This window comes from Rhodnius prolixus, unplaced genomic scaffold (assembly GCF_049639745.1).
Source record: "Rhodnius prolixus isolate KJV_2025 unplaced genomic scaffold, Rpr scaffold_10, whole genome shotgun sequence".
NCBI classification, from domain to species: Eukaryota; Metazoa; Arthropoda; class Insecta; order Hemiptera; family Reduviidae; genus Rhodnius; species Rhodnius prolixus.
Window position 1 is genome coordinate 14,286,075 of NW_027411615.1, and position 19,251 is coordinate 14,305,325.

The 19,251-nt window shown below is 33.7% G+C and overlaps 1 protein-coding gene across 1 annotated transcript; it reads right to left on the minus strand.

The window, feature by feature from the left end:
* Window positions 1-5,494: 5,494 nt before the first annotated feature.
* LOC141457090 (uncharacterized) lies at window positions 5,495-6,379 on the minus strand. The gene has a single exon (XM_074133607.1). The coding sequence runs from the start codon at window positions 6,377-6,379 to the stop codon at window positions 5,495-5,497; it is 885 nt and encodes a 294-aa protein (XP_073989708.1).
* Between the last annotated feature and the right edge of the window lie 12,872 nt (window positions 6,380-19,251).

Below are 19,251 nucleotides of genomic sequence, written 5' to 3' on the forward strand. Positions count from 1 at the left end.
TCATCATGTTGGGGGGGGCTTCAAATGATTTTTCATTTTCAAAAGCTCTACATTTTAGCGTTACTTTTATGATTTGATGTTTTTAAAGAAATATATATTTTTTTAAATTAATTTAAGTCGTCCAAGTATCCACCACGCAAGCTGTCTATCACCGGATTGTGAGGTAGCTGTATGAAGCTCCTAGGAAGAGAAAACTAAGAGCCAGCAGCTGGATTCGAATCCGCGATCTCCGCTTGGAAATCTACAGAGCTCATTTTAGATTCCCTATATACAGGGTGTACACGGAAGAGATATCGAAACTTAGATACGTGATTCAGCAGCTCAAATGCAACAAAAAATATTTTATTCACTTTGTCCCGATTACTCAATAGTGTCAAAGTTATTTGCATTTTTAACTTTTCTGTCGATTTTCGCATTTTCCACCATAAAATCGGTCGTAACTTTTCTATCCTTTATCGTACAACAAATCTGCTTATTCCAAACGAAAGAGCATTAAATTTCCTATAAATATGCTTAACCCTGAGCCTCAAAACGTTTTTTATAAACAATGAAATTTTTAATTTAATGTCTACAAAATTCGTTCTCGATGATTTACGTTAAAATGCTTTTCAACTTTTTCTATAATTATGTGACTCCTTGATTCAATAATCATTGAAAAAATGCAGTTGAAAATTTTAACAAAAATCACCGAGAACGAAATTAGTAGACATTAAAGTAAACATTTCATTGTTATAAGAAACGTTTTGAGGCTCTGGGTAAAGCAGATTTATAGACAATTTATTGCTCTTTCGTTTGGAATAAGCAGATTTGTTGTAGGTTAAAGGACGTAAAGAAAAACGCGAATATCGGCGGTAAAGTTAAAAATGCAAATATTGTGGGGACACTATTGAGAATCGGGCCAAAGTAAAGAGAATATTCACACTCACTCCTCCGTGTACACCTAGTATAGAAGAAATAATTTTATTAATAAAGCTGCAAGAACTCAGTTGAGGCATCAAATTTTTGGTTTGTCTAAGCCACAGATTTTACTTCACAAAATTCTCTAAGTGACCCATTCATTAAATGATAATCAACTTTTATAAAAGTTTAAATCATGTCTGTGTCAAACCTCTGCTAAAGTTTGAAATTTATAATATGTTCCTCAAGAAATTTTCGTCTAATGTTTTACCTGATTCAACCAGTTATATAATTATCAAGTTTTGTTACTCTAACGTTATCATTTCCATGGACAATTAAACGAGAACCATAATGCTCATATAAAGAAAATGAAGCCTATCCTGATAATATTAAAGTTAATCTTTTTAAAGTTGTTTAAGAGTTTAAGTTGTTAAAGTTCTGTTAAACTACTGCAGCAAACTTTACTTTAGTTTTACAAAGATAATTGTAGTTTAACTATTCAAACAATTTCAAAAACTCCTTTTGTGTTTTTAAGACAAGTGTGTCGTTCTCGATTAAGTAATTTCAGGATTTAGAAGTTAGATACTCTGTCTTCATTGTGTGTTTTTCTGTTCATCCTAGTAATAATGCTTGGACTATGATCTAATTTGGAAGAAAGAGTAAGATAAAGAATAGATAGAGGTCAGGGTTAGAGTAGAGTAAAGGTTGACTCGAAAAAGTTACGGCGTCCCGACCAGCGTGGCACTTGGTCCTGGTTTTTTGATACACTTCTAAAAGTGGCAAATTCATTTACACACTGAACACGCTATATACAAAATTTGTTAAAATATATATTACAGAATTCAGCCTGCAAGGTCCTGTTGAAAGAATATTTCAAATTATGGGGAAAGAGGTGTAAATTGGCTGAAACAACAATTGTAAAAGCTTTATTGCTCTAAAACTCAACGGTGAACTGTGAAGTTATACTGATTTTTTAAAGCTATTAAAAATTACCAATATTCATGTACACAAGTTCAAGTTAGCGATTAACAGATTAAAACTGTCCGGTAGGACAGTTGTATAAGGGTTGATCGTCAAAAAAGTGCACAAAAAAGCGTAACTCTGAAAAACACTATAACTCTCTTCGTATTGTTAAGATTTTAATGATTTCTTTACCGAATTGTAGAGAAAAGTTTGCTCAATAACTGACATAAATCGCAATGTTTTAGTGTTAATACGTAGTTTATGAGATGTAGGAGGTTAAATTTTTGTGGTTTTTGTGGGTTTTACTAGTATTTACAATCAATTCTAATCACAAAAATATGCAGAACACCACAAAAACTCTTTATTTTTATATCTTGTTACAATTAGCAACGTGGTACATGAATCACATATACATATTGTTTTTTTACCGCCTAGCCGACTAGAAGGTTACATTTTTTAATCACAATAATATTCAGGCGGTCCCCCACATCACTCCCCCTTCAGTAACACCGTTACGAAGCATAATGGGCCTCCAGGTAACGGGAAGGGAACCTGACAGTTCGACCGGAACGGGTTGTGGTCCTATCTGGAACTTCTTCGGCCGTCTCCGGTGAAGTGTTGGATGCTGGATAGTTGTTTGGAAAATCCTCGACTTCGGGGCCTGCCAAAATGTAAGCCGGTTTAAGCCTATCTATAGAGATGTTATTTTTTACTCCTTTGATAAGCAGTGTATAATATTTGTCAGTTCTGGCTTTAACCGGGTATGGTCCTTCGTATGGTTTATCAAGGGACGCTTTTAGACGATCCACTCTCACGAAGACATGGGTTGAAGTGTTTAGATCTTTGTGCACAAACGTTGTTTCTCGATTTTTCCTTGTGTGCTGAACTGGTTTTAAATTGTTCATGGTTTGACGAAGGCGTGAAATAAAAAGTGTTTTATCCGCTGTAATTGAAGGCTCGGTAAAGAAATCACCTGGTATCCTAATTGTCATTCCGTATACCATTTCGGCTATTGAACAGCTCGCATCTATGTTGAGCGTAGTTCGTAGACCTAAAAGGATTGCGGGTAACACTTCCGTCCATTTCTCATGGCAGTGTGCACGTATGCTTGCTTTCAAAGTCCTGTGGAACCGTTCTATTTTGCCATTCGCCTGTGGATGATAGGCTGTTGTTCTATTAATAATAGTTCCGCAGATTTTAGCGAGCGAATGGAACAATTCTGCTTGAAACTGGCCACCTTGATCAGTGATGATACGGCTAGGACTTCCAAATCTTGCAACCCAGTTGGCGAAAAATGCTCGAGCAACTGCCTCCGCCGTTATACTGGTTAATGGAATAGCCTCTGGCCAAGAGGTGTATCTATCGATACATGTTAAAATGTACTGGTATCCCTCAGAAGATGGTAATGGGCCTACAATATCAAGATGTATGACACTGAAACGTTCATCTGTTGTTGGAAATATACCTATTGGGGTTTTAGTGTGTCTGGATATTTTGCTTTGTTGGCACGGAATACAAGTTTTAGCCCATAATGCCACATCTTTACGTATATCGGGCCAAACAACTTTAGACGTAAGAAGTCTGACAGTTGATTTGACTCCTAGATGAGCTAGATTATGGTACTGATCAAAAATAGCTCTTCTGTACATTGTGGGTATATACGGTCTAATATTTTCTGTAGTTGTGTCACACCAAATATACAAGTCAGGTGAGACTGGAAATTTTTTAAATTGTAGAGACATTGTGCTGTCTGACAATAGAGCCTTTAATTCAGCATCTGATTGCTGGGCCAATGCGATATCGGAGTGTTGAGCAGGATTGATTTCTTCAATTCGGCTCAATGTGTCCGCTACTATATTATCCTTTCCGGATATGTGTCTAATATCGGTTGTAAATTGTGATATAAAGTGCAAATGTCGTAATTGAAGAGGAGATGCCTTTTCGTTCTTCTGTTTAAAAGCGAAGATCAATGGTTTGTGATCCGTATATATCGTGAAGTTTCTGCCTTCAAGGAAGTACCTGAAATATTTTATGGACATATACATACTAAGTAATTCTCGATCATATGTGGAATATTTTCTTTGACTAACTGAAAACTTTTTTGAAAAGAATCCAATTGGTTTCCATGTTCCTCTTTCAAACTGTTGTAATGCGGCTCCCGCTGCAAAATCAGATGCATCAACAAATAATGCCAAATTAGAATCCATGTTAGGGTAAGTCAGCAATGTTGAATTAGCAAGGGCTTGCTTAGATTCTTCAAATTGTGTCTGTGCCTCTTCAGTCCAATTAATGACACTATTATCATTTTTGTTTATCCCTTTTAGGTAATTATTTAATAATCCATGATTTTCTGCGGCATGAGGTATGTGCCGTCTATAGAAATTAAGCATTCCGAGAAATCTTCTTAATTCCTTTACAGTCTCTGGTAGTTTGTGGTTGATAATGACTTTAACTCTTTCGGGGTCCGGTTTGGTGCCCTCTGTAGTAATTAAATATCCAAGAAAAATCAATTGTTCCACACCAAAAACAGATTTACTAAGATTGATTCGAAGACCAAAACTATTTAATCTTTTAAAAACTTCCAACAAATGTTGTTTATGTTGTTCTGGATCAGTTGACGCTACTAGTATATCATCTAAATAAGGAAAACAGAAGTTTAGTCCTCTTAAAACTTCGTGTATAAACCTCTGAAAGGTACTCGGTGCATTTCGCAGTCCGAAAGGCATAAAGTTAAATTCATATAAGCCAAATGGCGTTATAACGGCAGATTTTTGTTTATCCTCTTCAGCGAGAGGTATTTGATAGTATGCCTGATGAAGGTCAATTTTAGAAAATAACTTCTTGTTAGTTAAAATTTCATTAACGTCCTCTATTCGGGGGATTGGATATCTATCCGGTAACGTCCGGTCATTTAATCTCCTATAATCTCCACATATTCGCCATTGTCCATTCTTCTTTTTAACCATATGAATGGGACTGGCCCACTGTGATTTTGATGGCCTTATAATATTATGATCTAATAAATATTGAAATTCCTGTTTCGCAATTTTTATTTTGTTCGTATCTAGTCTCCTAGGCTTACAAAATAAAGGAGCACCTTTAGTAGTTTCAATATAATGATAAACATCATGTTTTATATTCTGAGGTTCTAAGTTATATGGGCGTGTCAAGTGTGGAAATTTTTTTATAATTTCAGAAAAACAGCAAGTAGCTTTAAAAGAACTAACTGATTCAGTTTCAGAAATCGCTGCAATATCAGTAGAAACTGTAAGCTTTGTATTACTGTCAATAAGACGTTTATTTTTTATATCAATTATTAATCCAAATTTGTGGAGAAAATCGGCACCTAATATACCCTTAGTTACCTGTGCTTTTATAAATGGCCATTCGAATTTACGTTTGAAGCCTAAATCAATATTTAGTAGTATTGATCCATAAGTTGGAATTTCGCTACCATTTGCAGCATAAAGCTTAAAATCTGAAGCTAGGATATTTTTCTTTTGTTGTGCAGACTCTGGAATAACGGAAACGTCAGCTCCGCTATCAATTAAAAATTTTATACCTGAATGTTTATCTTTGATAAAGAGACGAAAATTACGGCCATAAGGGGTTTCTGTGGCATTACAGGTGGCCGTTACCTGCGCTGCCCCGAGGAGTTTTCCTCCTTGTATTCTTTCCATGCACACGGAGCTTCACATTTTTCTGGCCTGCATTTGTTACCAAATCGGAAATGGTAATAACAAAATCGTCCAGTTTTGTTATATTTGGGTCTGCTTTTAGAGCGGTCTCGAGATTTTGAACGAGCGTCACGTCTATCATGTGGACGCCCTCTGGAAAATTTTTGTTCCATCTCCTCAATCCTGGTAAGGAGGTCTTGAAGAGTTAATGTGGAAGGAGCTCTATGAGAAGTTACTGCAGAAACCGAATCATGTTTAGGTTTAAAACATTTATTAGTTTCGATCAGTTCGACCGATTTTTGCTCCCACAATTTATCTGCTAGGGTGCACATTTTGTCTATATCATCGTCTACGATTGTGACCATATCTCTCATGGTCGAGGGTAGCTTATCAAGCCACAGAGTTTGCATGAAACGATCCGCGACATCAGCTTCGGCCATTGATTTCATTTTTCGCCATAACTGGCTTGGCTTCATCTCTCCAAGTTCCAGCTCCCGCAATCGACGCATTTGCCGGCCTTCGCCCTCTTTGTATATTGCTATAAGTCGTTTTTTAGCCAGGGAATATTTTCTGGCTTCGTCCATAGTTACCAAATCCCATATGTTTTCAACTACATTTCTTTCCAGTTGGGAAAGTAAGTAGTCAAACTTGGTCAATTCTTGTGTAATTCCAGCTTGACGGAATTGTGCTTCGATCTGGCCAAACCAAATATCTGGTTTTTCAAACCAGAATGGTGGTAATTTTACGGCAATCTTATCGACACATGCAGGGGGTTCTGTTTCTGATTTGAATTCTGGCATTGACGTTGCGCCATCCAGTTTTTGTTTTTCTTCTCCAGTCATGGTTTTAAGATTGTAAAATATAATAAAAACCGGAATAATAAAAAAAAAAAATTTACCTTAATAAAACGAGAAATGTCCTTAACACTAAAATAAACACAGAAAACAAACTTAATTTATAGAAAAAATAGTATTTACAATAGTTTTTTTTATACACTTCACATATAATGTTTTTTATTTTTATTTTATTTTATTTTTTTTTACTTAAAAGATATAGTTTATTATTTTATTTTTTTTTTTACTTTTTATTAGGTCCAATCCGGGGTCACTAATTGTGCCGTTATATCACGTCGGGGTCACCAATTGTGGGTTTTACTAGTATTTACAATCAATTCTAATCACAAAAATATGCAGAACACCACAAAAACTCTTTATTTTTATATCTTGTTACAATTAGCAACGTGGTACATGAATCACATATACATATTGTTTTTTTACCGCCTAGCCGACTAGAAGGTTACATTTTTTAATCACAATAATATTCAGGCGGTCCCCCACAGTTTTCAAATACGTTTAAATGTCAAACCTTTCCACCTCTTTTCATATTTTTTAGATTTTAATGAAATCTTTACTGAATTGTAGAGAAAAGTTTGTTCTATAACTGGTGTAGATTACAATGTTCTGGTAATAATAGTTAATGAGATATAGGAGGTTAAATTTATGATTTTGAATTTGTTAAAATTTCTATGCTTTATATCTTTTTTCATTTTGTTCAGATTTCAATGAATTCTTTACTGATTTGTAGGGAAAAACATGGTATGCAATATTATGAATAATGTTAAGAACATTATGAATAGTTAGATACAAATACATGTGCCTTTATAGTGAACCTGTTCGTGAATAAATAAATTCTTGTGGGACTAACGTATGCTTTCCTTACTTTTTTTGCGAATTGAGCTAAAAATATTATCATTATTACTGGCTCAATCAAAACAAGTTTAATTAAGAAGACCACGCTAGAAGAAGAAAGTAAATTTTCGTTAATGTTGCATTAAATCGCTTTTGGTATTACAAATCGGCATTAATCCTCGCTAAGCTGTTTAAACCTCCTGTACAATCTGCTTTCATAAACTCTTTAAATTCATTTCACAGATTTACAGGATATCTCTAAAAAGAATCAGTTCAACATAAAAAAGAAGAACAGGTTATTGGGCTATCTTTTGATACCACAATGATGAACAATGTTCAAAGGACAAAGAAGAACAGGTTATTGGGCTATCTTTTGATACCACAATGATGAACAATGTTCAAAGGACAAAGAAGAACAAATATCCAGGGTTAAGATAAAACTTGCTCAAACAATTTTGATTTAAATTCAATCTTCTCAAAACATTAACATTCAATGAAAACTGAATTTCTTTTACTACAAGAAAGTAGAAAATTTTAACTCAAATTAGCATAAATGAAAGTTGTTCAAATCTTTCTGCCACCATTCTTTTGATTTAACATAATTTTGTGAAGAAATCCTATCTACAAAATGTACTTCTAGCATAAACTTCATCTTCTTTGTACAGAATTAAGTTATAATTGTCGATTGACAGAAAGTATCCAATGAGGGTGTTCAACTTGTCACAAACTTTTAGCGTAAATATTTCAAAGAATATTTCCCAGCGAGTGTTACCATGTAATGTTTGCATTGTTGATTTTGCAATTAGACTAGTTTAAATAAAAGTTGTCATTTATGAGAATTATTAATATAAAGTTCAAGTTTTGTGAACTTTCCTTGTGCTGAAGCTGTTCATTATCCAGACATGAAAATAGATTTTAAATTAAGTTATTTCTGAACATGAATTAAAGGCACTTGATAACTATTTAAGAGAGAATAACCTTAAAGGAATTGACTGCACTTGTTTTAAGATGTGGTCAGGCCTCATTCTTAGGTATAACCAAACAAGTGGAAACGTTTGTCTTTAACTAGGTTGATTAAGATAAAACGGTTTTGAAATACCTGTGGCGAACAGCTCAACATTTATAAGATAGTTCTTTTGATGGTCTCAAACATCAGTAATGTTACCTACTTTTATGAAATCGTTGAGGGTTGTAGAATTATCGACGACCTGTTCGAGGTAGGGTAGGTAGGGTAATCTTACAATGGATCCCTAGTCTTTGAGGCGTCAAGGAAACGAGAAGACTGTGAATAGGGTGGCAAAATTAGCCAGCCAGAAAGGATCCGTTTCATCTGAAACGTGTTATCGTTGTACCAGGCAATAATCCAATAACAATAACAAAAAGTCAAAACCACTCATTGGAAAATCCGGAAATCAAGTGTTGGGTCGACCTTCAACAATGGCGTTTCGCCGAAGAAGCTAGCCTAGTTTCATATTCCTGCAATCTTCATATTTTCGAGGTATTTTATGAACAAAGTAGATCAATTTGACCAAAAAACATTTTTTCTGACTCATAAGAATCTACAAACGAAATTTTAAAGAAAAGGCTACTTCTTTCCCGCAAAGGAAAAGTAATAATTAATTATTTATTTAATATTACAATTAATTGATTTAAAAATGCTTATTTCTCATAATATACCCTTAACTTTTTCTTTTAACATCTCTTGCTTTTTTTATGACTTAATAAAGCACTTACGTAATCCTATTTTTTCTTTTTTTGGATGCATCGATTTTTTGCCCATTAGCACCCACTTATGTAATATAATTTTATACTTTATAGGTAATTAACACTGCATTGCCAATCTGGAGTCAATTTGACTCCAAAAAAAAATAGGAATGGTCTCTGTTTCCCCACATCTCATAGCTATCCCGAAATGCTCTTAGATATGCTATCCCCACTCTCTCGCCATTTGATAGTCACGAGCTGAAGACCATGGAATTCTTAGTTTATTTTTGCAGATTAGTTTACTTGGATCGTAGGAGACATTTTGACTCCAGATTGGCATTACACGTAAATATATCGGAGTCATTTCGACTCCAGATTGGTAATATAAGTAGATTTTATGTTATTATCACTAGCACTCCAGATTATTGCCTAAATGCTTATTTGATAAATTTACATAATTTTCATAGAAAGTACCAAGGCACAAAAAAAAAAAGCCTCTTTCTAGAATTGATTTTCTGTCCGAATTGCAGCAAAAACTTGCAGAGAATTGGGTAATTTCCGATCCGTGTCAACAGCGCAAAGTAATTGAAAAAATAGTGAATGTAATTAAAAAAATGAAAATGTCCCTGATCAGAAGGCAGCCCAATCAGGAATCTAGAAAATACTGAAATTACTGCGATCCTAAGTTGAAGTTAATTCCTTCTGCGTGAAATCTTAAAGCCGATTTGTGGACAAAATTTGTTTTTTCGTTCTTAATTCCTATTCTTTCTCATTCTTTAATGCAAATTTTATTATTAAAATTGAAATCAATATAAAAAAAAAAGATAAAAATAAATTATGGAGTCAATTGACTAAGTTCGAGCATTGGCAATACAGTGTTAAAAATGATATTTCTTTTGAAAGTTAGGCGTACCCAGTCCGATTCCTTTTGCGCATCACAGTTCGGAAACCATTGAGAATGCATTGCTTTAGACTTGGTGATCGGCAACGTTTCTTACAAGTGAGTCATTTTTTTCCCCACAAAAGATTTTGGCTGGTGGGTCACATCACTTTTATTTTAGTCTATATATTATCTCAGAGTACAGAAAATAAGAAAATTATATAGTTTGGATAATCCAATGAACCTTAAATAGATAATTACAAATTTATTAACACCAAATCCTCAATTATAACTGGAAAGAAATAATAAAATGTTAACAGTAAAGTAAACACCATGTAAATAAAATGAAACCCTATTTAATTAAGAACATTTAATCATTTTAATGACTTCCTTGTTCCTGTTTCATCATCTCCCTAATCTTTGAGATATTTAGGTGATGGTTGTATTTAAAAGAAAACATATTTCAGAATTTTCGTTAGTTAACCTGTTTCACAATGAACTGAGAATGAATTTAATTTTGTAAAATACATGAGTAGCTGCACCGAAAAGCTGATCGTAAAGCGAAACCAACATTCTTTACCGAAGAAATCTTGGAAGGAAGTGATGCCCAACATGTAGCACCTAATACTTGAAAGTCTAACTAATCCTATTGAAAGGAAAGGAGAAATATATCGAGATATTTTTTTCACAGAATGTCTCGTTAGGTTTGCTAATAGCATTTAATTATTATTTTCAAAAAATAGTTTCAGTTGTGTAAGAAATAAAAATAGGAATAGTTGCTGTTAGTGCTATTAGAAAAAGCAAACCTCATTAACAACTCCTGGAAGAAAGGTTTTCAGTTTACATCAATCTAAACTACAATAGTTTTTGTTTGGAAGTCTTTTTTCTTTTTTTCTTGAAATGATCTTTAAATGCGTTTCTTCAAGAGTTGGAAAAACAATAAATAACCTTGGAAAGTTGTTGTTCGCCAGTCTACCAACTTCTTTGCCAAACTACTTACTAACTGTCCTACTGTTCACTCTTGGAAATTGAATTTAGAAAAGAACTAAAGAGAAAAAGGACCTTGGAATTGCTAGAAAAGTGATCATTTATTAATAATAAATTTTCCGAGTTCAAAGGTGTTTATTGTCAAACATAATAAAAGATACCATTAAAAGTAAAATCTGATATTTGATATAACTGATACAAAAGATAGTGAAAATTAAGCAGATAATTTTACGTCAAAGTATATAAGTGGTTAAAGGGTTTAATGGAATCTGAAATTTTACACCTCCATGTTGAAAATTCCAGTAGCATTTTCTTTAAAACATCCACTGTAATTAAGGCCTATTAAATGAGCTTCTAAAATTACAAGCTAATAAAATTGACTTCTCAGTAGTATAACTTTTTATCTTCCTCCAAATTACGGGTTCCAAAAGTTTATTTAATCTTGTTGTATCAGTATATTGTTGATTGTGTCTACCACTTTTAATTTATACAGATTTTCATAAAAAAAAAATTTGACTTTGACGAAAAATTTAATCTAATTTTATTTTAAATAAAAAAGAGATCAATAATCCATTTCACAAAAACATCAATAATAATAATAATAGCATTAATAATTCAAATAGTACAAAGAAATTGTAACATGTAGCTTTATTTAGAAAATTTTGTAACTACATATATCAGTGCCAAAGAAATCTGAGTCAAAATGATTCGCATCATACGAAAGATAGGGGAGTAAAAAACGTAATTATGTTTGCTGTTCAGTACATTGAATGGAGAAGAATGTCGTGTAGTATATGGGATGAGATATTAAAAGAAATAAGAGAAAGAAGGTAAGGACAGTCTATTTGAGAATGGAGAAGTTTGCTGAGGAAAGAGAGAGATCATAATAAATTCTTCTGGTGGCAAGTAGAGGAATATTGAGAGTGAGCTGTAGATCGGAATAGACAACGGGTTTCTTTAGGGATTTCCAAACGGCAAGCTAACCACCGAAAGGGCTTGTTCTGAACAGCCTCAATTTCTCGAATTAACAGTCTATATCTATAAGTCTTTCCTAGAATAGTGTTGCATGGCTCAGTGATGCTGAATGTCATTTAAAACAGCCACAATTTATTGAAGGAATAGAATTTGAAACTAAGGAAACTTAGGAAATTTGACTATAACACTTACACAATTAGATAGACAATTGTAACTTTTAGACAAAGTGGCTAACTTACGATAGAGTTTAGATTCTTATGCCTTACAAAATCTGTTTCTAATATAAACATTAGTCCATTTATGTGCCTTCTTTATGTGGTTTATCCAAAGGGGGAAAGAAAACCATAAGGTTATTTGTTGGGTCAAACTTTTGTCTTTTGTTCTCAATTACTTGCCAAATGTTCAAAAAATAATTTGAGTTTTTATAATGTTTAACTTATTTTCAATGTATGAATCTCTATTTCTAATTCTCAGTTTTTCCTCTGATTTTACAGCCATTACAATTTCCTTAAGAGAAACTATTTCGAATAAAAGTTTTAGTGTGTGCTATGAGCAAATTAAAAATAAATAAATAAATAAAAGTAAATCGTTGGTACATCTAAGAATCAAACAAAATCATTCAGTAAACTGTCACTTGCTCAAGGTAGTAACGATTCCAAATATCTATGGACATACAGAACCTGTTCGGTACTGGGTGCTTGGCCGTACCCTGGTTTCAGAAGTAGCTTACTGTTTAAACTGGCAATCAGCGCTGAAGTAACATTTCAGTTTTTTACTAAGCACTAAATAGCAAAGCTAAGAGAGGGTACAGTAAAATAAAGGATATTCCAAAAGATACATGTATATCAATAATCATACTCGGAAATGATGAGTACTAAGCTTTATAGTACCGAAACCGGTACTACAACCTACAAGTGAATCCCATGTGTACAGATTGTAGATTGGCGAAGGTCAATTAAAAGAAAAAGAAGCAAATGGGTAGACTGAGGAATAGAAAGTAAGATTGGAAATGGTAGTAATGAAAAAACGTTGGATAAGAGCATAGCTAGGAAGATATTGGAGTGGTATAGACATTTATAGGAGGAAGTCCCCTGGTCGACAGCCACAACTGGAGAAAGGGTGGATCTCTAATGGAATAGTAAAAGGAAAAAATACCACTGAGAAGTTGTGAGGATGAGATGCCTGCAAGAGACTTGCGGCAGGGAAATCGAGAGCTTTGAGGAAGAGGTCCTGTCCTGTAGATCGGGAAACCGCCGTTTTAATAGTCTGCGACTAAAATCTAATATAAATTCCGAAATAGTGTAAGTGTATCTAAACTATTGGAACTAAGAATAAAATTGCAATAAAGAGTTATTTAAAAAAAGAATAATAATAAAATAAGTTATAATGCAGTCTATGTAAACAAGGGAAACAAATAATACTAAACTAAAGCTTGGATATGACAGATTCGTTTATAAATAAGTTAAGACCCTTTTTAGAATAATCCCCTTTTACGTCAATAGCAACTGAAGCACTTAAAATCATATTAGAATGTGGGTCTCCCTTAATCTAAGATCTTTCAGTAGTTAACTTCTGCAACCTCTTACTTCCGTTTCACTTCATAGTTAAAGAGAATGTCAAGAACAGTGTAGCAACTTTATAAAATCTTTAACTAGGCAATCTTTGTGTTTGTGTATTTAGAAGGAATAATAAGTAACTAAAAGTGTATACGTCGTCAGTATTAATTTTCTTATAATTTTAGGCAATAAACCCTTTATAATGGTAACTAAAACAAATAATATGTATTTGAACTCAGTTTATCCCTTCACGCTTTGCATGTAATCGTTAATTCTCATCATAGTCGCTGGTTAATGCCTTCAAAAGTTAAACAATGGTTCTTTTTTACTCCCATTTTAGGAAAGTTTATTCCTCTCTCAGTTAACTTGATCCTCTTACTGGCCTTCTCATTTCTCTAAAACTTTAATTAATAACTTGGATTATACATTTTTTTCAAAATACGCGCCTATCATTTTTACTCATTAAAAACAAATTTTTGTTTCTGAGCGTGATTAGTTTTGAAAGGGAACATATTTGCAGTTGGGCATTATTGCAAATAAATTATCATAATAGTTATTTCAAATAACTAAAGAAATAATTTTGTTTCGCAGAGTTATTTCAAATAATCTGACTAAATTTGTTTATTATCATTATTATTTATTTTGTAATTTACAATCTGTATAAATATATACAATAAGTAAATAGGAGGTAAATAAGATGAACTGATGCGGGAAGAGCAGGAGGAGAGAAGCTACCCAGCGGTAACTCTCTAGATGAGATAGGGGAATGTGAAGAGGAGAATATGAGTGGGAGAGAGGAGAGATTTAGTTCTTCAGACCTCAAGGAAGTCGCGGGGCCACTGGCGATTCAGTCGTCGAGGAGTATTGTTAGGGATGTCAGAGGAGGCGAGAGATTGTACTAGGGATTTGAGCTAGTCGAGAGAGTAGTATGGAACTTTTGATATTTAGTCTTGGCGAGTTGGTCTAAGAAGGGAATGTTGAGGTCGGTGTGAAGGGTGAGGTTAGTCACCATAGAAAGGAGCGTCAACTATCTATCGGCAGTAGTTTTGGCTAAATGTTTGTTGGTTTGGCTGAACCCCACAGCTCCAGTCCGTAAGTCCACATAGGTTTGAGGATAGTACGAGGGTCGTTTGAAAAGTCCGTGCAAAAATAAAAACTACTTAATTTTTTGGGGTAAACCTTTTTTATTTTTCAACATAGTCTCCTTTTAGGCTTAAACACTTCGTCCAACGCTGCTCTAGTTTGTTGATCCCTTCCGAATAATAGGATTTGTCCAAGTCTGAAAAATAGCCATTCGTTTCTGCAATCACCTCCTCGTTTGAATAAAATCTTTTTCCCGCCAGCCATTTCTTCATATTGGGGAACAAATAGTAGTCCGAGGGAGCCAAGTCTGGAGAATAGGGGGGATGTGAAACGAGTTGGAACCCTATTTCCATTAATTTTGCGACAACAACTGCTGAGGTGTGAGCTGGTGCGATGTCGTGATGGAAAAGGACTTTTTTGTGGGCCAATCGTGGGCGTTTTTCTTGCAGCTCGGTTTTTCAAACGGTCCAATAACGATGAATAATATGCACCTGTAATAGTTTTACCCTTTTCCAGATAGTCGATGAGGATTATTCCTTGCGAATCCCAAAAGACAGTCGCCATAATCTTTCCGGCCGAAGGAACGGTCTTCGCCTTTTTTGGCGCAGATTCCCCCTTGGTAACCCATTCTATAGATTGTTCTTTGGTCTCAGGACTGTAGTGATGTATCCATGTTTCATCCACAGTGACGAAACGACGCTTAAAGTCCTGCGGATTCTTCTGGAACAGCTGCAAACCGTCCTTGCAACACTTCACACGATTTCGTTTTTGGTCAAGCGTGAGCAATCGCGGCACCCATCTTGCGGATAGCTTTGTCATGTCCAAATGTTGATGCAAAATATTATGTACCCGTTCATTCGAGATGCCCACAGCACTAGCAATCTCACGCACCTTCACTCTTCTGTCATCCATCACCATATCATGGATTTTATCTATGATTTCTGGAGTAGTAACCTCAACAGGGCGTCCAGAACGTTCAGCGTCACTTGTGCCCATATGGCCACTCCGAAAATTTTGAAACCACTTATAAACTGTTCTAATCAAAGGTGCAGAGTCACCATAATGTTTATCAAGCTTCTCTTTAGTCTACTGAGGCGTTTTGCCTTTCATAAATTAGTGTTTAATCAACACTCGAAATTCTTTTTCTCCATTTTTTGAAAATCACTCGACTTCCTCGATTCAAACGAATGCCAAACACAAAGAAATAGACCGATCTGGCTGAAACTTGGTGTGTGTTCTTCCAAGAGATGCTACTAACTAAACATAACCTCGATACGCGCCAGTAGTGCTATCTCTCTGACTTTGCACGGACTTTTCAAACGACCCTCGTATTGTGTATAAAACGTTTCTAGTTCTATGGGCAATTTAGAGCGTCGTCCAAGTAGTCTGTAAAGCAGTTTAGCATGTTTTGTCATTGCTTGTCTTTTAAGTCTAGAGTGTGGGTTCCACGTGAATCTGACTAAATAACTATTAATTTTATTTATTTATTTGAAATAAGAAATAACCACTTTTCATTTTATGAACATCAGATTTTTCACATTTTTATCCTATCAACATAGGCTTCTTTCACCAATATTTATTATATTTTCTGCACCCTTGATCTTTACCCCATCAACTTGTGCCCATCAACTCATAACATTAATTACTAATTCCACATACCTTTTAAAGCATAACTGCACAACTTTTCATCACTTTATTATCTTCATCCCATCCACTTGGTACTTGAATAAAAATGATTTAAGTTATGAGTTGGATGGCCGAAATTGGCATAGGATAAAAGTCTCGTGTATGTGGTAAAACTTTTTGGGAGTGAGCCCAAATTGATGGGTTGAAAATGTAGGCTTGCATTTATTTCAATAATTATTTTCTAAATATGTTATTAAATTTAGCTAATTGTAATAAATTGTTTCAAAGGTGCTAGTTGAAATGTTTTGATTGAAATGATTATTTGAAATGAATTACTTCAAATAAGATTTTGCCATACTCTGGAAGAAAGAACTGAGAAGAAACAGTACCTAATTATAAGTTCATTAAAGTTACAAATAAATTCAAAATGGAAGATACAGTTTAATCACGCTTCTCGTTATGTTCTGGAAAATATTTATTAAAAGCTCTAATACCTTGTACAGTTATACAATTCTTTTGCTTTTTTTCAGACTTCAGCTTATATCTGTTTCCTTCCAATTAAACTTTTATTTAATTTTATGTAGGAAATGAAAATATGTTCTGATTGAATTAATGTTCTATTTTTGAAGGCAGAAATTTTAACTGAACTTTAACTTTTCTTCGCTCACTGAAAAATGTAAAACAAAGATCTGTTTACAATCTCTCTTTTAGAAACTTGATGTGAAATATACAATGCTTTATATCATACAATAGTTTCAGAAGTATTTCTGTCATTAAATTGTAAATTTTAATTTTAGATTTTTGGGCCAAATAAAAACATTACAAAGCGTTCTTGTCCTTCATATATCGACATGTTCTCGTGGCATGAACATTATGTCCAATTACAAATAAGCCCTAATATTCAGAAGAGTTCAATTGGAAATGTTTTACTGATTTTGTTAGTCCAAATCATTAATATCAGCATAATTATGTACCTCGCTGCACTGTTTCATAAACGAAATGGTTTTAAAATGCAAATATCTCTGGGTACAAATATTTAATGTAAGCATTTCGTTCTTAGTTTATTTCAATTACAGAAAGGTTTTCCTCTAATAAATTACGCTTTAAAAATAGATTCGAGTCCCATCAGCACGGAAACAATATCGAGGTAATTTATGTGCTTGAGAGCAGCAGAATGAATATGTGGTTAGTTTTCTTCTCGCCTTTGAGTGTAGGCGGACGGTTTGATTCAGATCTGGGGGGCACATGCTCTCTGACTGTCACGCGAGGGGGACATCAACATGGCTTATCTCACCATCCTGAATACAATCGTCCTTGCCTCTTAATTGCTATTGGGTCTGCAGATTATTTAAAACTATTTTACTGTATTGAATAAATGAATATAGTTTTTGTATTTAAATAAATACAAAATCAGTGGTGAACAGTCACACTCTTGCTGCTATTCTCGGAGTTCTAACCCTCTATTATTTACAAACACCGAACAATTGTTATATTTCATTTTTACGTACCAACATTATTCAGTTTTTAATCGTACATTACACTGAAATTTAACCTTAAAGGAAATATAATCTCAACCTAGTCAAATTCATCTTTTTCATTAATATTTGGTATGGATTTTTATAATAAATTTTGAATATTAATTTTTGTTTTCTTTCTTTGGCATTGGCTTTCGCCATACAGCCAGCATCGTCTAGGTGCTTATCACTAGAATATCACTCACTCTCCATTCTTACTTATAAATACATTCGCTTTACACATTCATCCCTCTACTATATACAACTATTTACATAAACCTTACAACTAATGGATGGATCAGTACTCTATATTCCTACCATCCTTATAGCTTAACCGAAATTAAAATCACGTAATCCTTCTCTAATCATTTTCATCCATTCATTCTAATCGGCTATAACTTTTAAATACATTCATATTTCTTTGCTAGCTCTGCTACAGATTTAAGCACATAGATGTTGGTGGAGAATATTATGTCTTCGTAGCGAAATGGTCCATCTAAATTACCTGTACATGTCGTCAAACATTCGTTTCTTTTCCACCACTTAACGTGGTCATATCATTATTATATGTTTGAAATCCTCCTCCTCATTGCAATCTACGCAAAGAGGAGAGAGAACCTCTTTGATCCTGTGTAAATAAGATGCGCACACCGCGCGTGGTTCGCTCCTCTCAGTCTGCATAAAATATTTTCAAAATAAAATACAAAAATTATAAATAAAGTAGAACTTATTGTTGTATAAACGAAAAACTAACTACAAACCTAATAATTAAACTTATTGACTAATTTAAATCAGTCCATGCTAATTTAAATTAATGTGCTAGTTCTAAATGTTAACCACCATTGATTACCGATTTAAATTCTTCCAAATTAAGACTTTTTTTTTAAATTTTTATTTTTGAAGACTCGAATTCAGAATTCTTTCAATATTGGTTATATTAAAGCGTACAAAATACCCTACAAAATGTTGTATTAAGTTTCAAGAGAAGATATTGGCTCAGTTTGGCCAATAGATATAGCTACAATAAATCACTCTGAACTACAGTAAATTGTGTTCCCTTAAGTCTATTGTATATCGGAAATCCTGACACTAACTTTTACGTTCATTGGATTAGATCTATGTTTAGCAAATCACTTGATTTATCTAAACGTAACAAGTATTTTTGTCAATTCAAATTATTCATAACAATTTGTCACAATTTGACAGTTCTGACAGGTGTAGTTTTTCCTAGTATGGACCAAACAAAAAACTGGAATTAGTCGGGAAAATTTATATTTTTCTATAGAAAAGATCTTTCTCGATATTGGTAGCAGTTATTTTTGTTTTTGTTTGATTTTGGTTGATTATGAAATGATCTGGTTTGTCGAAAAAACGCTAGAAGCTCAATTTCCATGCTTCGATTGCCCGGTCCATAACTTAGCGGCCAAAATTAACTCATCCAGAACATTGAGATTAACAGATGATCCGCGGGATGAAAAGCTTTCTAGTTCTGATATTTTTCAGTAATTTTGAGTAGATTAAACGTCTTCCTTGTTTTCAAAACAATTATTGTACGAGAGCACAAACACTAAAAAGATTAAGGTTAAATATCTATTAAAATCTATATTATCTATCTATTTACAATTTAGCAAATTCTACGTTACTAAGTAATATTTCTCTGGTTAAACTTTTGCCAAAATTATCGAAAAATATCTATTATTA